This window comes from Remersonia thermophila, chromosome 3 (assembly GCF_042764415.1).
Source record: "Remersonia thermophila strain ATCC 22073 chromosome 3, whole genome shotgun sequence".
In the NCBI taxonomy this organism is placed as follows: Eukaryota; Fungi; Ascomycota; class Sordariomycetes; order Sordariales; family Chaetomiaceae; genus Remersonia; species Remersonia thermophila.
Genome location: NC_092219.1, coordinates 2,271,409 through 2,290,477, shown reverse-complemented (window position 1 = coordinate 2,290,477; position 19,069 = coordinate 2,271,409). Strand labels below are relative to the sequence as shown.

Here is a 19,069-nt window from a genome sequence, read left to right as displayed (position 1 = left end):
GGGGGGGGGGGGGGTGTTCTCTTGAACCTCGGGTACAAGAACCCGACTCGATTGCTGCATAACATGGTTTCCGGTGTCTTTCCACCCTGTCATGATTTCACTTCATACATCAAATTGGACCTTGGAACACCCTCACCCAAGGATCAACTTCCACTCCCCTCAGACAAACTCCCATAGAGTTTATAAAATACAACATGAAATTAAACGAGAATTGTGGTATGTGTTTGTTTGCTTTTTTTGCATTTTGGGACCCCCCCCCCCCCTCCCCGACCAACATGCCCCTGCTAACCCGGCTCAACCCAAAAGCCATCTCAACAGACCAGGTGCTTCTCGTGCCCTACGACCCTCACCATGTCTTGACCTACCATGGCTGGATGGCAGATCCCGTAGGGGCCTCATCCAAGGTGCTTCTTGTCCTATCGCCATTGAATCTCACACCCTAGGAACCAGGCCATCCAAGAGGCCACCGCCTCCGAGCCCCTCACCCTCGAAGAAGAATACGAAAACCAGCAGTCCTGGCGCGCTTCCCACGACAAGCTGACGTTTATCGTCTGCCTTCCCCTTTCCGAGGGCGCGCTCAGCCATGATGACGACACCACCACCACCACCACCACCACCACCGCCACGGCGGATTCGACCTCGCTCGACGGCCCCGGCGGGACGGCGCCGCTGCTCGTCCGCGCCGGCCAGGACGACGCGCCGGCCCGCATGGTCGGCGACGTCAACCTCTTCCTCTACCCCTACGAGCCCGAAGACGCCGCCGACTCCCTCGCCGCCCCTCTGCCGGCGGCGCCCGAGCTCGTCGTGGGCGAGGTCGACGTCATGATCGCCGACCCGCGCCACCGCCAGCGCGGCCTGGGGCGCGGGGCGGTGCGCGCCCTGGTGCGGTACGTGCTGCGGCACGCGGGGGAGGTGGCGAGGGAGTACGCTTCGGATAAGGACTACCCGGCCGGGAAGGCGCCGGGGCTGAAGATGCTGATGGTCAAGATCAAGGAGGGGAACCAAGGGAGCTTGAGGTTGTTTGGGAGGTTGGGGTTCGAGCAAGAGGGGGAGGTGAATTACTTTGGCGAGCTTACGCTGGTGAATAGGGAGCTGGAAGAGCTGGGCAAGGATTGCCCCGAGGGGTACAGGGAGGGGGTGTATTTGCGGAACGACGGGGCGGAGGGGGCGGCGGCGGCGGCGGCGAGAACATGAGAACACCGAGGCTCTTGGGAGCCGAAGGAGCGATAGTATCGGCCGCTTCACGAAACACGAAACGTCGTCCAGGTCGCTTCCAGGTTTCTTTTCTTTTTTTTTCTTTTGTTCTCACCACCACGTCATCGAAGAAAGGCCGCGCTATATCCCATACGTAGCCTTGCACTTTTCCAGAATCTCCCAGCTCGCGCCGGACCCGCCGCACACGACCAAGACGATGTTCCTCGTCGCCCACTCCTGATCCGTCAAGCCCGCGCCGAGGTGCTTCCGCAAGCCACCGTTATACGCCGTCGCCACCGTCGCGCCGCACGACACCTCGATCAGCAGGCGCGCGTCGTCCAGGAAGCGCACGCACGCGGCGGCGGCGTCGCGGTCCGTCACGGTCGCGCTGACCAGCATTCCCGCCTTGCTGTCCTCGGTGACGCCCTTCCGCACCCACCACTCCCAGGTCTTGTCGCTCACCCGCCTCGCGCCGAGGCTGGTCGCGATGGAGGTGATGGCCGGCAGGGTGACGAGCTCGCCGGCCCGCACGCTCGCGTGGAGGCTGTCGGCGCCGACCGTCTCCACGGCCAGCACCTGGGGGCCGCCGCTCCCCGAGGGCCCGCCCGCCGCGAGGAGCTTGGCGTGGCGCTCCAGCCCCTCCATCAGCCCGTTGAGCAGGCCGCCGCCGCCCACGTTGCACACCACGCCGTCGACGCGCCCGCTCCCGGTCGCCAGCCGGCCCCGCGCCACGTCGACCGCCAGCTCGTCCACCAGGCTCGCCACGCCGGCCCAGATGTCCGGGTGGTCGAACGGCGGGACGTAGACCTTGCGGACCGCCGGGTCCGGGCGGAGCAGCGTCTCGCGGAGGAAGGCGTCGGCCTCGACCCAGCTCGCGCCGGTCTGGATGACCTCGGCGCCGAGCTCGCGGAGCTTGGAGACCATGAAGTCCGAGGTGGAGAGGGGGACGACGATGGTGGCGGGGCGGCGGAAGACGGAGGCGGTGGTGGCGCAGGCGAGGCCGGCGTTGCCGCCCGAGGAGCAAAAGAAGTGCACCTCGCTAGAGGAGGAGGCGGGCGAGGAGAAGATGGAATTGTACATCATGTTGCCTATGCCTCTGTACGTTGGAGGAGAAGGGCAGTGAGCATGACGCTGCGGTCCTCGAGGGGTGCGGCCGAGGGGGGAGGGGGAGAGGCGTACCGCGACTTGAAGGAGCCCGAGGGCTGGACGTTTTCGAGCTTGAGGTAGATGTTGCATCCTGCCTCGCGGGAGAGGGGCGGGGAGAAGATGAGAGGGGTCTCAACCCAGGGCTTTGGAGGATCGGTCGACACGGAGCCCATTTTCGAACGGCGCGCTGTATTGATGCTGGAAGCGCACGAGGATACCAACAGCCCGACGCTGACGCTGACGCTGACGCTGGTTCTTTGGCAGGCCAAGGCGGGGGTGGTGGGTTTGGGTGTAAGTGACGAGACGCGAGGCGGACCCTGAAAAGAAGGCTTCTCGGACTCGTCTTATATTACACACCCCTTGCCAACCTTGACAATGGCGGCGCGATGAGACAGATAAGCAACCGCTCCGCCAGCGTCTGCCACGCCTGGCCGCTGCTGTATCTCCTGCCCAGCGGAGCGGTCAAGCTCGCTCGTATCGCCCTCGATCCGATGGTCCCCGGATCCGCGCCCGAGCCGTCTCTCACGCGGAATGACAAGATGCCACTCGGACGCTGGTCCTGTGATGCTGTCTATTACCCAAGAAAAACCAGCCACGGCCTGAAGAGAAGCAGTCTAGACTCCAGCCCTGCGTGCAGGCCCAGGAACCCAGGGAGGCCATGTGCCGCGTGGGGACGGGACGGGGAGGTTGACGAAGCGTCGCACTGGACGCTTCGTTGAAGAGCGGGTCGGGATCCCCCCTGGGAAGTACGTGCCGGCTGCTACTGTGTACGTATCTCCGAAGCACCAATGTTCTGTCTCCCTGTCCATTTCCTGCAACGGTCCCGTTCTGCAACGCCCGTTCATTCCGCAAGTATGCGCATGCCGGGATGCTTTGGACCGGAGGCTTTGAATTCGACGAGCCGGGGGGGGGGGGGGCCGGCCTAGGCCGACGGTAAACGACGGCATTCCGTTCGTCCAATAGACCGAACGAGAGTCCTCATCCGACAACCTGAGCTACCCTTACGCCCCCCCCCCCCCCCCCTGCTTGTAACAAACGACTTGCCGTTTCCATGCACTTGACGCCGAACATCTAGATCTCAACAGATTCACGATCCAGGAGGAGGGAAATGTCTTTTTTTAAAAAAAAATAAAAAAAAAGAAAATTCGTCAGCCAGACAAACCATCGAGATCCGAGATTGGGCTGGCCAGAGCGAGCTGCAGCCATGGAATGGCCGGATGCTGTGAACTCTTTCTCGGTTGTGGTGTAGTGGTGTTGTGGTGTTGTGTCCCAATCACGACGCTTGGAGAAGGCCCTTTGTTGTCGGCACATGACCCGCAGAACCCGGATGTAAGTGAAGTCGTGAAACGGGTTGAGCGCCGACGATTTCAGCTAGACCGATGGCGTTGGAGGAGCGCAACAAGGGGGCCGATGCGGAGACCGAGACCTCCTTAAGCCCCAAGAACGTGTGGTCAGGTGACGCAAGCGCCGGTGTGCCGGTGCATTGCGCTGGTGAGCCGGAGGCTCTGGCAGAAGATGGTTCCCACGGTATCAAACGCTACTTCGATATCTCTTACTTGGAGGCATCCTCTGCACCATGGACCGCGTCAATACGCGGAGCGATGGGCCAAAGGGCAAAAACCCTCCATCGTGTGCGGACCAAGGGAGGGTCGGATGCCAGCCCACGGTATCCAACCGCCTTCTCCCCAACATTGATCGCCCATGAATGAGACGGAAGCCTGAATCTGGCGGCAGGTTTGGTGTCTCCGGACATTGCCGCCACCAGACATGTTGTTGGGACCAAAGTCTTGTTGTCGTGCCTTGGTCTCATCAGCACAGAGGAACCACCCTGTGACATGGTTCGCCCGACAGATGAGACGAGAGAAAAGAGGAGCAGGCTTCGACAGCCAACAACTCCGGCGGCCGCTGGTGGTTTCCGGTGTTTCGAAGCTACCGTTTTGTCAGGAGATCTTACGGAGATTTGGGAGGTAAACGAAAGAGGGTTGTGCTCCGGAAGGTGTCGGACATCCCTCGTTGGAGGTAGCAACCCTATCTTTGTTGACATCAACATCATGGAGCCACAGAGGATGCTCCTACCTGGACCATGACGCCTTGACAAGAGCTCAAGCATCTGCGGCTACGCTGACGAAGGAACTCGGCGAGGTGGAAGATAGAGGGGGGTATGAGTTGCTCTGTAGTAGAGACCAGACATCGTCTTCAAAAAGGGGGCGTCAACCATTGCCTTGTTTGCACCATGATGATGATGATGATCATCAACAACAACAACAACAACATGGGGCAAGATGTAGCTAGCATTTTCAACAATACCATGGCCGTTCTCATGAAGCTCTAGGCTGGTTTTTGCCTTTGGTATGTTCTTTAGACTTGCATCGAGGGGACCTCTGTTGTCCAAAGAGCACTTGAGAAGCCGAGAAACTTTTTGTTCTCAAGCGACATCGTCTTACGCCTCTTCCTCCTCCCCTCCAACCTTGGGCTTAAAGAAGCTCAACCTGACCGGTCCAGGCCTCTCATTCATTCCAAACCTTGTATGGTCTTTGCTGGCCTTGGTCTCTCTTTTCCATCCCAACCCTTTTCACCCACAACAACCAGTCCCGGTGTCTTTCCCTCTTCCCAACCTCGTTGGCGACCCGGTCAACAAAGACTTTGCAGCCTTCAGGGTGCCAAATCCTTCACTATTTTGAGTTCTTCCTTCTAGTCATTCACTCGACCGACTCTTGTTTCCCTCGCCATCTCATCGGCCAGCTACCGAGTATCCAGCCCAGCCTGCATCGCGACCACGTCCAGAATCCCAAGCCCAAAGACCACTCGTTGTCTTTCTGTACTATTCAGCAAGGTATGCAAATCCCAATTCTCTCTCTCTCTCTCCTACCTCAGTTAGTCCCGTGGCGAGTGTCTTTTGTGTAAATGTCGTCTCTTGGGATCGTTGCTTTTCGTGTGTCATGGAACATCCGTTGACTCCCTCGCAAGCTGTCCGACAAGTCAACACAAAAAAAGACGTCGTGATCTTCCGTGGCCTTCCTTTCACCGGCACGCTCCTACCGATGTTCTGTGTTTAGAACCCTTCCTGCTCTCAGGCCACGTCACCATGGAATATAACCCCTTCCGGCCCTTCGTTGAGGGCCGGAGCTTTCGGACTCTGCCCGAGCTCCAAGAAGCTCAGCGACGCGACAAGGGCCGTGCCGATGACTTGAGGACGCTCTGTCAGCTGCCTAGCAACCCATTTGCTGCAAGGGGCAGAGTCTCGCAGCGGCTTTCTCAGCAAAGCTACCACCTGGCCAAGCATGAGGACGAGCCACGCGGGCACGAGGGACGCCAACTCTCCCAGCAGAGCGCATCCCAGGTTCCAGAAGGCAGCGTGAGCAACCCTGCTGCCCAAGGACTTCGTCATGGAGTCATCCAGACGGGAAACAAGGCGAGGCTTCGCGATCCGCTCCACGCTCCTTCATCTCGCTCGACGCAAACCACCCTGCATGGACGCAAGCGCAAAGCCTTCGCTCTCGACGAGGCCGACGAGGTTATCTTTGTCAAGGCCCAGCCGTTCATCCCACCGCGTTCGGCGAGACGGAGAGAGCTTATCGACTTGACGTTGAGCGACGACGAAGCCAGCAAGAAGCCGCACCGTCCAAGCAGGGACGAAAATGCGGCCATCACCGACCCGGCCGCGAAGCCGCTTCGTAACGAGCTTCGAAACCTCGTCCTTGGTCTTGGTAGAAACGAGGCTCGCCAGCAGAACCCTCCGCCTCGGCAGAATGCTCGCCAGCCGAAGCGGCCGCGACTGTTTACTCCCGAATCGCCGGTGCGGCGGAACGGCGAAGCTGGGGGAGATGGTGTCGCTATTCCCGCAAGCCCGATCGGCGACGTCCACGCGGAGTCTCCGGCAGCCCGGGATGAGGTGATCGTGGCCGTCCCTTCATCGGTCACCCCGGCAGAAGAAGAAGAAGCCCAGGCCGCTCTTCCCAGCATCGAGCTGCAAGCCAACCTGCTCACCCTGCCCGTCGAAGTTCGCGACAAGATCTACCGGCACCTCCTCGTCTCCCCGCGGCCCATCCACGTCCAGCACCTCTGGACCAAGGTCGCCCGGCGTCCCACCCCGCGCCGCCTCCGCCGGGGCGGCGCCGACGTCGACAGCACCGCCGCCATCGACACCCGGATCCTGAGCGTCTGCCGCCAGACCGCCGACGAGGGCACCCGCGTCCTCTACTCCGAGAACCTCTTCCTCTACATCCTCCGCGACGCCGCCAACGTCGTCGCCGGCCCGCGCTCGCCCGCCCGGCCGCCCCGCGAGAAGGAGAAGGAGAAGGAGAGGGAGGAGGAGGAGGGCGCCATCAATCTGCCCAAGTACGGCCGACAGATCCGGCACATGGCCATCGAGCTGGAGCGCAACCGCACGACGGACGAGTACCGGGAGCTGATGCAGGCCGCGCTCGAGTCGCTCGCCCGCCTCGCCGTCCGCCTCCGCACGCTGACCATCACCGTCTCGCCGTGCCGCCGGCGCGCCCTGCGCTCGCTCGTCGCGGGTGGCGGCGGGGCCGGCGGCAGCGGCGTCCCTGACGCCCGCGCGCTGACCGTCGCCCACTTTTTTGACCGCTCCGAAGGCATCGTCAAGGCCCTCCAGCGCATCGACGTCGATTTCCTGCGCGTCAGCGTGCACGTCAACTCGGACGCGCGCGGCGACAACGTGGCCGGGGCCGACGTCGAGGTGGATTCGGATTCGGATTCGGACGAAGGGGACGACGAAGGCGAGGAGGGCGGGGGTGACGAAGGCAGCGCCGATGGGGCCCTTGACGAGGCCGGGGATGACGAGCAGGACGAGGAGGACCAAGACGAAGACGAAGATGAAGACTCGGACGATCTCTCCGCGGGCAACGAGCGGCCCCAGTACCAGCACCTCGAAACCACGCTCGACCTCCGCTTCCTCCCGCGCCACGTGTCCAGCCTAACCGCCCTCGGCGCGCCCGTCGGCACCATCTTCGCCCACGACCCCCTCGTTCAATCCCGCCGCGCGCAGCTCGGAGCCGTCGCCTCCGAGACCCTCGCTAACCTCCGCCGGCACGTCGAGGACGCATGCCTCCGGCCCGAGTGGGCTTTGAAGGAGAGCATCTGGGAGGAGCATGACGCTGCCGAGCAGAGGCGGAAGGCGCAAAAGGAGCGGCTCGAGGCCAAGTTTGATGCGGACGCGTATGACGAGGCCGGCGAGGACGAGGAGGATGAGGAGAGGGAGGAGAGGTGGTTGGAGAGAGGAGGCAGGTCGTTGATCATTTCGATTGAGAGGGTCAACGGGGAGCTGAAGGCGTACAAGATTTGAGAGAGGGGGGTCAAGACACTGCATCTATAGCATTCGTGGTCGTGACCGGCGTTAATGGGGAGGCATCTAGCCGGGTTGAACAGGGCACGCCGGGAACCTATTCGCAGGTTGGCAACATCTGCAATGGAGTGGCGTTCAGCATAGAAGGACCCAAGGGAAGAGAAGGCAGAGAAACAGGATGTGCATCACAGATTCGAGCGCAAGGAGGAAACATTGGGTCCAAGGCACAATCTTGCCGGGTATCATGCCGCTTTTCATTTCATCTCGTCGTTAAGACATGCTTTGCTAGATGGATTGCAACATAGCTCTCACCCCCCACTTCCAATCAGCTGGTCGTGATTTTCACCCTGGATACGTCAAGCGTCTCTGTATCGACCAGCACCACCTCCTTGGTCGCTGCGAAGGAGGGTACTAAGATCAACCGAACCATCTGCCCCTGCGGCCCCTCAATGACCTTGGTGCCGAACTCGGGCTGGCAGCCAACAAAGTAAAGATGCGGACACTCCTTCATTGTGAAGGGCTCGTCGTCTTGGAAAGGGTAAGACCCTGTCGGTTTCGCGCCATGTTAGCACCCCGGGTCCTGCTGTAGAAACTCGGAGAACATCGGAGAGGCGGGGATGGGAACGTTGGAAGGCAAGATGCGAAAACTTACACAGCGTGTCGGGCGCCGTTGGCGCGCTACACCGCCAACGGCACATCGCCTCCATCATGCCCAACCGGTCGTCATTGTCGATGTACCGGCAAATATCGTCCAAGTTCTGCCCGCCCGTGCCCAGCACACGCCAACCCTCGAGCTCACCCTCCCAGGGGTTCGTGACGTTGTCAAACCAGCCAGGCTCGGACGGCGACGATGTCGACGGCGGCGAGACGTAGGCTCGCGCTCGCGGGAACATGGCCGGGTGGATGGGCTGCTGCGGGTAGCTGACGTTGGCCGGGTCGAGGGCTCCCGGAAGGAGGGTGACAGGCATGGTAGGGAGAATCTCGGCGAGGAAGCCGTCGAAGAGCTGGGCGGGCAGAGGGTTGTAGGAGGACGCGTCGTAGCCGTACTTTTTGCTGTGCGGCTTCTTGTCGCCTGCGGCGTCGGTATCGGAGGGCTTTGCAATGGAGTTGCCAGCGATGATCAGCCGGGAGATTTGGGAGAGCTCTGACTGGGCGGCGGGACCCAGGGCTTCGCCCAGGAGAAACTCGAGCAGGAGGTTGAGCTCCATGGCGTGGGATGTGTCCGTCCCTGAGAACTCGAGGCCCGAAACGATGGCGATCTTTTTGGAACGGGAGCCGGAGGAGACATCCGACATCTCCACGTCTTCCTCCTTGGCCTTGGGAGCCTGCGACAGACGCCAACGGTCGGGTTGAGGCGGAAGGTCGGCGAACTTGAGGTCCAGCACTTCGAACTCGCCGTGTGCGTTTTCGGTGCCCATGACGGCGATGATGCAGCCCGTGACGAGAAAGTAGTCCTTTAGGATGCTTCCGACAAGGGTCAACCGGCCGGAGTCGTCTTCCAGCATGATCTTGTCGCCGCCATCGGGCGAGTAGTACTTGTCGGCGGTGGTGGGGGCGGCGATCCAGCGCTGGCAAGCGTCAGCTACGTCGTTGCAAGCACTTCTCGGCCATGCTGCTCACATCATGAGAGATGTCCTCCAGCACGCTGGGCTTCAGCGGCATCTCCATGTAGACGGTGCCAACCACCCAGCACAGCTGGCCCTGGCGGACATCGAGGACACGGTCCACTTTGGTGGCGGTCTCGCCGCCTACCACGGTCCCCTCCCAGGCAGCATGGGCGATTTCCTCAACGATGGGCTTGATCTTGGCAAGACGGATGAAGTAGACATCGGCGAATTGTTGATGATAGTTCCGTTCCTTGGGCAGGGCGAAGGTGGCCAGGGGCTGGTACTTGGATTCGGACCGCTCCAGGGACTCGGGCGCTTCTGGTCTGCTTCGGCATCGGTGGTAAGTAGCTAGTTCAGGGGGGAAAAGAGAAAGGAAAAGAAAGAGAAAAAAAACAAAAACTCACGAAGGCTTCTGAAGCAGACTCTTGTCTGCAACATCATCAAGGGTCACCATAGCTGTGTTGTGTCTGGTGGCCCAGCCCAAGGGGAGAGAGGGTTGGAGGAGAAGGAAGAGGATGGAGACGGCGAGATGGCTGCCATTGAGACGCGCTGAAGGAAAGTCGGGTTGACGCGACGTGTAGCCCGCCCCACTTTCGTTAATGGCAGTAGGTGGCCCGCCGAGCTACGATAAGATAAGATAAGATGGTGGGGGTGGAGGTCGCCTTATCGGTTCCTGCAGGCCAAAATTTCGTGGACTTTGGACTTTGGGAACGGAATTGACAAAGAGCGACGACCGACACTTTGCATTTCATTGTCGCCGCCGGCACCGACACGCACGAAAGCGCCGGTCTTTTTTTTTTTTTTTTTTTTTTTTGTTTTTCCTTTAAAACTCACCATCTTGATCAAGACCCAACTACCGCACCACAACCACCATGGACGAACCAATGGTCGACGCCCCCGGGCAGCAGGTCAAGGTGACCTTCACCACCACCGAAACCGATCTCCAACTCCCCGAGACCAAGCGACAGCTCCTCGTGCCCGCCGACATCCGCCGTTATGGCCTGTCACGCATCCTCAACTCCGAGTCCATGCTCGACACGGGCTCCATCCCCTTTGACTTCCTCATCAACGGCAGCTTTCTTCGCACCAGCCTCCAGGACTACCTCGTCGCCAACGGCCTCTCTCTCGAGACGAACCTCACCCTCCAATACGTTCGCAGCCTCATCCCCCCGGTCTACGAGGCGAGCTTTGAGCATGACGACTGGGTCAGCGCCGTCGACGTGCTCTCGGCCGCCTCGCCCGCGGGCCGCTGGTCCGGCGACTCCTTCCAGCACGGCCACGACCGCATCCTGTCCGCCTCGTACGACGGCCTGCTGAGGATATGGAACGCCTCGGGCCAGGTCATCACCACGTCCCCCTCCGGCAGCCACGGCGGCCACACGGCGAGCGTCAAGGCCGCCAAGTTCCTCACCAGCTCCCAGCTCGCCTCCGCCGGCATGGACCGCACCGTGCGCGTGTGGAAGTACACCGAGGCCGACGCCTTCTCGGGCGAGCTCAAGCCAACCCTCGAGCTCTACGGCCACGCCGGCTCCGTCGACTCCCTCGAGGTGGACGGCGCCTCGCGACGTCTCCTCACCGCCTCGGCCGACGGCGCCATCGGCTTCTGGAGCGCCGCCAAAGCGTCCGCCCCGGAAGCCGACGCCTCCCTTCTCCCCAACGCCCACACCTCCAAGCGCCGCCGCCTGGCCACCTCGGTCACGGTCGCCCAGCGCGGGCCCCTCTTCCTCATGCCCGTCCACACCGCCCCCGCGACCGCCGCCGTCTTCGACCCCCGCGACCGCACCGTCGCCTACTCGGCCTCGCAGGACCACACGGTCCGCACGCTGGACCTCACCACCGGCGCCGTCGTCTCCACCCTCGCCACCTCCCACCCGCTGCTCTCCCTCTGCGCCGTCCCCCGCGCCGGCGGCGGCTCGCCCCTCCTCGCGGCCGGCACCTCGGCGCGGCACATCACCATGCTCGACCCGCGCGCCAGCACCGCCGCGACGTCGGTCATGACGCTGCGCGGGCACGCCAACAAGGTCGTCTCGATCGCCGCGTCGCCCGACAACGACTACTCGCTCGTCTCGGCGTCGCACGACGGGACGTGCCGCATCTGGGACCTGCGCAGCGTGCGGCCGGCGGCCAAGGACGAGGGCGGCATGGGCAGCGTCAGCGAGCCCGTGTACGTCATTGAGCGCGAGAGCCTCAAGACGGACAAGGGCGCGAAAAAGAGGCCGGCCGGCGGCGAAGGGTGCAAGGTGTTTTCGGTGGTGTGGGATCGGTTGGGCATCTTTAGCGGCGGCGAGGACAAGAAGGTGCAGGTGAACTCGGGGAGGAACGTGGTGGCGGACTAGAGAGCCGGAGGGCAGAGACGAGGTGGTGGGGAGTGCTAGCTGTTGGTTGGTCGGTTGGTTGGTTGATTGGTTAATGGAAGTAAACAAAAGACGGAGACGACGTTGTTTATACCCAGAGGAGGCGGCGAATAGATATCACATCGCCGTGTGTGAAATAGATCAGGTCCAAGCTCCCATCGTCCGGTTCAACATTGCAAGGGACTTGATTGCCTTATTACTCACTGCTCACCGAAGGAACAGGACCTATTTTAGCAAGCAGCCCCAGGTAGGTAGATCCCTAAGCAAGTAAGTACCTTTGGTACTCAAGGGAGGAGAATCTTGTCCGGCCACCGCCAACCAAGAAAAAAAAAAAAACAAAAACCAGAGTTCATTCAGGCCCCGTTCGTCCAAAAAAACAAGTCTATCTCTTCGCTATGGATCCCATTCCCTGAAACAGAAAAAAAAAAAAAACTCAAAAAAAAACTCCAACCACAAAAATGGGGGGTATTCCATCCATCCCATTACATCCTTTCATCACTTCGGTAGAAAGACCCATACCGTTCGTTTCCTATTCTCTTTCGCTGCCGCCCCCACCCTTCTTTCTGCTCCTCCTCCTTCTTCTAACCCCTCTTCTTTTCTCCTCTTCTCTTTGAACGCGTTGCCAACTATCAACGAAAGAACGGCCCCATCCCAGCAGCAGCCCGCGTGCGCGCTCCCTTGCCTGGTTTCCTTCTTCCTTTTCCCCCGGCCGACTATGTACCCAATTGCCCATCGCTCCATTAGATTACCGGGCGCGCGCCGGGGCTCGCCGAATGGGAGGATGCTCCGGTGTCAAGGAACCGCTACGGGACATCCCATCCATCCTTTCCCCGCCATGCATGCATTCATGCATGCATGCATCCACACATCGATTCTCCTTCCAACCGGCTCCGTAGATCATCGTCGCCCGCGTTCCGCGCGTCGCGTCAAGCACGCTGCCGGCTCGGGCTCCGGTGGACCTTTCTCGACGCCCGCTCGGCAATCAGCCTCTGCGCCGTGGCCTTGTCGTAGCCGATGATCTTGGTGAGGTAATACATCCTGGTGATCCCCCCCCCGGCGTTAGCGCAACCATCCAAGCTCGTGTCAGACGGGACGTGGCAAAACTCACTTCTCCCCCTCCGCCCTCTCAGCCCTCAAGCTCTCCCACCCCTGCAAGCAGTCCATCCACGCCTTGGCCCTCCTCTGCGGGTCCACCCTCTTCACCTGGAAGCGGAACCGCCCGCTCACCGGCCGGTGGTCCGAGACGCGCACCTCGTGCCGCTTGTAATCCAGCTGCTCGATGCGGCCGCGGCCCGCGCCGCAGCGGTACAGCAGCCGGTCGCACCACGCCGGGCTTCGGCGCTTCTCGCTCGTGTCGTAAGTGTCCGTGCCGACGTCGTACTTGTACGTGGGCGCGAACTCGATCGGCCGCTCCTCGAACGCCCGCAGGCGGAAGGCCGGGTTGCGGCGCTTGGCGACCAGGAGCTGGTCGCGCTCGAGGAGCTTGGCCAGGTTGCCCGCCTTGACGGCGGCGACGACCGTGTCGCGGCTCATGGTGTCGATGCGGTAGTTGAGGTCGCCGTTGAGGAGGCACAGCTCGTGGTCCAGGATCATGGAGCCGTCGCCGCCGCCGACGAAGCTGTCGATGCGCACCGTCGGGTCGCGGAGCGGGGGCAGGAGGGTGGCTTCCAAGATGGCGGCGATGTCGTTGTGCCGGGCCGTGGCTTGGCTCTGGCCGGCCGCCAGGTGGCAGTTGATGAAGCAGAGGGAGGTGTCGTCGACCATGAACCGAACGACGACGGCGCCCTTGTTGCCGTGCAAGCCGCCCATGCCGCGCTTGACCTCGGCGATGGAGAGGTTGGTGATGCGCTCGCGGAGGTCGGCCTTGACGAAGATGCACGTGAAGAGGCCGACCAGAGGCGCGGTGCACAGGACGTGGTACAGCCCGCCGGAGCTCATGTGGTCGTCGAGGCTTTGCACCAGGAAGTTGCGCCAGTCGCGGTACTGGTGGCTCATCCTTTCCTGGTCGGTGCCCTCCTTCTTTTTGGGCTTGAAGAGACGTTCTGCGAGACGCACGGTTAGAAAGGCTTCTCCGACGGATGGGAAAAGAAAAAAAAAAAAAAAAGAAAAACGAGGGCGGGAGGGCAGGCGGTCAACTCACTCGCCGTGGCCGTCTTGTCTTCCAAATCCACCAGCTCCTGGAAGCCAAACACGAGAATGTCGGGGGATCCGCTGCTCTGCAGCAGGTCTTGGATGAAGGACGCGTCCGACGGCGAGTACCGCAGGCTATGCGGCGTCGAGGCGCCCGCGTTCCACGTCAAGATCATGGCCTTGATGGTGTCGAACGTGCAGTACTCGACGTCGCGCAGCTTCATCTCGCTCTCGAGCCAGTCCTCCTGCAGCAGGCCGTCCCAGAGGCGCACCATGTTGTCGGCGCCGAGCGACACGACCTGGCAGCGATCGAGCGCGTAGAGGCTGGACCGGTCGGCCACGACCTTGATGACGGGGTTCTTGTGCGCCTGCCAGTCCTTCTTGAGCACCCAGGGGGTTTGGCTCATGTCAAAGACCGACATCCTCCCCGTGTTGAACCCGGCCCACATGAAGTGCCCGGACGCGGTCATGGAGTTGATCTTGAACTGGCTGACGTTCAAGACGCTGAGGCACGAGTAGTCCCGCGTCGAGTAGACGCTCACCTTGCCGTCGCTGTGGCCAAAGTACACCTTTCGCGGCTCCGAGGCCAGCGTGGTTCCCGACGTGACGTCTCCGGCGGCGTCCTGGACGAGCGGCCGGATCAAGACCTGGAACTGCTCCCTCCCGTCGAGCGTGGGCAGGAACACGCGTATCTCCTTGCCCGTCGCGTGCCAGAGCTCGTCGCCGACGACCAGGGAGAAGGTGTGCCCCTTGGGCACGCGGTACGACTGGGCCGGGCTGTACGCCAGGTTCGGCACGCCGCGGTCGTCGGGGCCCCAGACGTGCAGGGTTCCCGTCTCGTCCAGGGTCCACAGCTCGTTGTAGTGGCGGTACATCTTGATGATCTCGTGGCGGCCGTGGGCGTTGGGCCGCTGGCCCGTGATGCTCTGCGACAGGATGTCGGCCTCGAGGAGCTCGCCGTTGTTGTTGCCGATCCACACGCGCTTCCCTTCCTCGTCCACGTTCTCGCCGGGCCGGAAGATGACGGCCGTGCCCTTGAGGCCCTCGCCCATGGCCAGGCTCATCATGAGCTCGCCGTCCACCACGTTCCACGCCCGCGTGTAGGTGCCCGTCGTGCACACCACGGAGCCGCACACGTCCAGCATGCGGCCGTCGTAGTTGGTCGCAATCTCGTGCACCCCCTTGGGGATGAAGGGCTTGCTCCGGTTGGTGCGCGACACGTCCGGGTAGGCCGTCGTGACGGACGTCGTGACGGACGTCGTCACGGACGTCGCCGAAGCCTCGTGCTTGGCGGGCGGCGTGTCGAAGGGCCGCGGTTCGTGGGGGGTCACGGCCGACATGGGCGTGCGCAGATCGCCCGTCATGGCCCTCCCGGGCGGGCCCATCGTCGAGGACCTACCGTTGAGCCGAGGGATCGCCGGCGCGGCCTGCGTGGTGGGCGTGGACGCGATCCGCTGCGGCGCCGTCGCGGCATCGTGGGCGTGGCTTGTGTTGATCGACGGCCGCGGCGGCCGCGGTGGCGGCACCGCGGCAGGCTGGACAAGGCGCGAGGGTTCGATGTAGCTATGCGGCCTCGCCGGGAGCGCCGGCGGGGCGTCTGCTACGCCGTTGGCCATGCCGTTCCTCTCCAGCCTCCTAGCCGCCGTGGAGGGATGGACGGGGGGTGGCTCAAAGGGGTCGGCGGCCTGATGCGGCTTGTGCCGCTGGGATCGTTCCGAAGGCTGCGTGAGTCGAGCGGGCAGCGCGGGCGGTAGCTCGTTGTCGTCGAACGTGTTGCTTCTCCTAGGCGGGCTGCTGAACGGCGAGATGGCGTCGCTGGCGCGAGGCTGCGGTTCGGGAGGAGGCGGGGTGGGCCTCGAAAAGAGCGAGAAGCGGGAAGCGCCGATCACGGGCTTCTCGGCTCGGTTCACGGGCGGCGGGACAGGCTTGCTGGCTCTGTTACTGTTGCTATTGTTGCCGTTGTTGTTATTGCTGCTGCTGCTGCTGCTGCTGCTGCTGCTGCTGCTGCTGTTGGAGTTGTTGGCGTTTCCGATGATCTCCCGAAGCTCCCGCTCTCTCCGCAGCTCTGCCGACCGCCGCGGCGGAGGAGGCGACGGGGGCCTCGAGGCGGTTAGCCGGGGAGATGTCTTGGGTTCGGTGGCGGGCGTCAGAGGGCGGCTGGGTATCTTCAACTGGCGCAACGCCGGGGCCGGAGACGCGGGCTTTGCTGGCTCGGCGTTCACAAAGGCAGGGCGGTCGCCCGTCGGCAAGCCCACGCCTCTTTTGGGTGGCGAATTCGGGGGGTCCACGGTGAGCGACGGCGGGTGTTCGGAACGAGGGCTCGCGGCCGGCGGCGGAGGCGGCGGCGGCGGAGGCGGGTGAGGGCGGGTCGGAGAGGTCGCGAGGCCGATGTGCGCTCCCGGCGCCGTGCCCGTCACGTTCACCTGCAGCTTGTCTTTGGGCCTCAGGGCCGGGACGGGAGGAGGTTCGCGGCCGGCCGCGGGGCTCGCATCGCGGTCGCGGAGTCGGGCCGGCTTGGGTGCCGGGGCCGGCGCCAGCGCCGGGGATGCGGTGCGTGAGGAGGGAGCGGTCTGCGGAGACGGGTCGGCCTTGCTGAGGTGCTCGAACTGGGCCAGCAGCGATGAGACAGGCCTCTGTCGCGTTGCGGCCAACGTCAGCATCGGGTCGTCTGTTTGCCAGGTGTTTGGTTTCCGAGGTAGAGAGGGGCCTCTGTACGTACAAGGGACGAGCCGTCAGGCCCGTCTTTGTCCTGGGATGTCATGGCAGGGAGGCTCGGTGGGCCGCGCGGTCCATCAACACCAGGGCAGCGAGTACCTCTCTACGGCCCAGAGGTAACAACACATGCAGCGCAGTGTAGGTAGGTCCGGCCAAAATCAGACGAGCAGTCTCCTCTGGAGCGAAAACGACGTGGTGAAACGAACGGAAGGGCGTCGCAGGACCGGGCTGTGCATCCGGAAGCCACGGGGCACAATCAGGGGCAAAGCCGAGAGCGGTCGGAAGCGGATACGGTCTTGACGATGGCGGTTCGGCCGTGTAACTCGACGGAGCGGTCTCTGTGCGTTCCGAGATACCCAGGCATAGCCACCGTCAAGGACACGAAAGAAAGACGAGACGATCCGGGGATCCGGGGGGGAGGATGTTTGCTGGAGCCGGGGGGGTGGGTTGAGTGTGTCTGTCTGTAAGTTGGAGGGCGTGGTTCGAGGGAAGTTCCCTGGGTGTGACGGGTTGGGGAGGAGGAGGACGAGGAGGTAGTGGTTTTGTTGGCGATGGGCAGAAGAAACGAAGAGAGTGGTGGATTCAAACCAGTGAATGAATGAATGACTGAATGATGATGCGCTTGCCCCTTTGGTAAATTACATGGTTCCCTCCTCCTTTTGGCCATGGCCAACCCGCCGAGGCGCCTTGGCGGGTCCGAGGAGGCGCTGGAGGTTCCAGATTCGCTGGGGTTGTTCCAGGAGCGGGCCCCCTCCCCCCGCCAAGCTGCAGGGAACTCTGCTGTGGTGCAGACAAGTCCCATACGGCACGGCAGCCCGTAACATACCTACCTTAGGTATTCGGTGCCTTACCTTGTGCACACAGTATCGACGGTATCTATTATGGTACCCATGGTACCTTACGTTACGTGTCCTTGAGACCATTCCAGGTTGGGGGTGCGGCTTCAGGTAAGGGACCTACTATAGTACACTACCGGTAGTTGGGTACCTGGGAAGTTGCTTACGTGTACGTGTACGTGTTCATGTACATGTACGTGTACTCTCAACAGTACAGTAGTTAGTTACAATACGCCGAGGGGTTGGGGTGGGGGGGGGGACGGTCGGCCACGGGCGTACCTGATTCCAAGGGTCACCCTAACCCGAGAGACCCTGAGGCAAGGAAAATGCACGGGGAAGACAAGAGGCTCCGTCCGATCCTGCGAACCCTTGCCGCCCGCCCTACGGCAAAGCTCGCTCCTTATCGATAAAGAATCAGCTCATGATTTCATAACTCGGAGCCTTCCGGAACCGCAGCGCGCGGCGCCAACCGTTTTGCTACGACTCGAGAGCGACAATTTCCTCGAGGGACCGGCTCCCAATTCGCCTCGTATCTACTCTTTCTCGTTTTCTCTTGCAACAGGATCCCAAGATCGAATCGAATTGGTGCTGCCACCATGAACACTGTAGGTCACCGCTCCTCTTGCCTGCTGCAGAGACCATGACGAAGCGCGGCAGAAACTAACCGGCTTGCTTCTTCCCTTCCCAGGTCAAATCTTTCTGGTAAGCCGCCGCACCGCGGCTCTGCGCCGACGTGGCTGGACAGGGCTCACTCGATGTTGCTGCATAGGCTGGGCTGGGGCTCCCTCTGCGTTGGTAGGACAGCTCCCTCCCCCCCTCCCCCCCCCGCCTTGTCCCTCGCCGAACGCCGCCCACTAACACGGCTCGCCCCCACCAGCCGGTGCCGGCGCCTACGTCTTTGCGAAGCGACAGATCAACGCCGACCGCCAGGCGCGGCTCGAGGAGCAGCGGAAGCGCAAGTACTACAGCGAGTCGCTCGAGACGTCGGCGAACGGCGGGCCGCCGCGGACCGACGCGGCGGGCTCGCCGAGCCAAGAAGCGAGCAGCGACCCCGCGCCGACGCGACACGCACCGGCGACAGAAGGACAGCGAGTGGTGGAAAAGAGCAAGTACGAGGCCAGCGTGCCGTTCACGAGCCCCAAGGGCGATCGGTTCTCGTGAGGAATTGCGGCCGATATCGGTCCACGGCAAACAAGACGGCGCCGAGCGGAGGGACGGCTCGGTCTCTCGTGTACAATAGGCAGGATTCGGGTGGAAGCTCGTGGGTCGTTGGGCATGGCCGTCCCATGACGCCAGCGGTGCGGCTGCGGGGATTCAGGGTGGTTCTCTTTCGGGAACTTGTACTATACATGCTCTGTGATACAGGTCCTGCCGGCCGGTCGGGTGGCACAAGCAGAACAAGCCTCTTGGAGGTCTGCATTTTCCAGGAGGGTTCGGCAACAAAGAAGAAGAAAAAAAAAAGAGTCGTGTTTCTCTCTCTCGGCTTCCCGAGGTGCTGAGCCACCTGCGTTTTGGACGTCCAAATGTGTGATATGTGGTACCGTAACCATGACACCAAGTTACCACCCACCGGGACTGCAATCCACCTGAAAAGCAGGTAAGGTAAGGTAAGGTACCGAGGTCGGCGTACTGTACTGTCCTTGTACACAATAACTACTCCATACCAAGGACACGACACAGGTCCAGTCTCCGTACCTGTACACAGTACGTAGTAGGTAACAGCGTTAGCTCGGTGGGTCCCTCAGGTGCCGCTGGATGGAACCCGGACCGACCTGAAGGAGC

At 62.1% G+C, this 19,069-nt stretch overlaps 7 protein-coding genes across 7 annotated transcripts; 4 read left to right on the top strand and 3 right to left on the bottom strand.

Moving 5' to 3' along the window:
* Positions 1-194: 194 nt before the first annotated feature.
* VTJ83DRAFT_3463 (uncharacterized protein) lies at positions 195-1,194 on the top strand (the record flags this gene model as incomplete). Its single annotated transcript, XM_071009844.1, has 3 exons — positions 195-216; positions 307-386; positions 451-1,194. 3 exons carry the CDS (start codon positions 195-197, stop codon positions 1,192-1,194), a joined length of 846 nt encoding a protein of 281 aa, XP_070867341.1.
* Positions 1,195-1,335: 141 nt separating this feature from the next.
* On the bottom strand, positions 1,336-2,513 carry VTJ83DRAFT_3462 (uncharacterized protein; the record flags this gene model as incomplete). The annotated part of the gene is made up of 2 exons (XM_071009843.1): positions 1,336-2,290; positions 2,374-2,513. 2 exons carry the CDS (start codon positions 2,511-2,513, stop codon positions 1,336-1,338), a joined length of 1,095 nt encoding a protein of 364 aa, XP_070867340.1.
* Positions 2,514-5,425: 2,912 nt separating this feature from the next.
* VTJ83DRAFT_3461 (uncharacterized protein) lies at positions 5,426-7,645 on the top strand (the record flags this gene model as incomplete). Its single annotated transcript, XM_071009842.1, has 1 exon — positions 5,426-7,645. The coding sequence occupies one exon, from the start codon at positions 5,426-5,428 to the stop codon at positions 7,643-7,645; it is 2,220 nt and encodes a 739-aa protein (XP_070867339.1).
* A 325-nt stretch (positions 7,646-7,970) lies between these two features.
* On the bottom strand, positions 7,971-9,706 carry VTJ83DRAFT_3460 (uncharacterized protein; the record flags this gene model as incomplete). Its single annotated transcript, XM_071009841.1, has 4 exons — positions 7,971-8,191; positions 8,298-9,213; positions 9,266-9,575; positions 9,657-9,706. 4 exons carry the CDS (start codon positions 9,704-9,706, stop codon positions 7,971-7,973), a joined length of 1,497 nt encoding a protein of 498 aa, XP_070867338.1.
* A 418-nt stretch (positions 9,707-10,124) lies between these two features.
* Positions 10,125-11,588, top strand: VTJ83DRAFT_3459 (uncharacterized protein; the record flags this gene model as incomplete). The annotated part of the gene is made up of 1 exon (XM_071009839.1): positions 10,125-11,588. The coding sequence occupies one exon, from the start codon at positions 10,125-10,127 to the stop codon at positions 11,586-11,588; it is 1,464 nt and encodes a 487-aa protein (XP_070867337.1).
* Positions 11,589-12,532: 944 nt separating this feature from the next.
* On the bottom strand, positions 12,533-16,497 carry VTJ83DRAFT_3458 (uncharacterized protein; the record flags this gene model as incomplete). Its single annotated transcript, XM_071009838.1, has 4 exons — positions 12,533-12,644; positions 12,715-13,648; positions 13,747-16,369; positions 16,456-16,497. The coding sequence occupies 4 exons, from the start codon at positions 16,495-16,497 to the stop codon at positions 12,533-12,535; spliced, it is 3,711 nt and encodes a 1,236-aa protein (XP_070867336.1).
* Positions 16,498-17,883: 1,386 nt separating this feature from the next.
* VTJ83DRAFT_3457 (uncharacterized protein) lies at positions 17,884-18,448 on the top strand (the record flags this gene model as incomplete). The annotated part of the gene is made up of 4 exons (XM_071009837.1): positions 17,884-17,892; positions 17,976-17,989; positions 18,057-18,082; positions 18,165-18,448. 4 exons carry the CDS (start codon positions 17,884-17,886, stop codon positions 18,446-18,448), a joined length of 333 nt encoding a protein of 110 aa, XP_070867335.1.
* Positions 18,449-19,069: the final 621 nt, after the last annotated feature.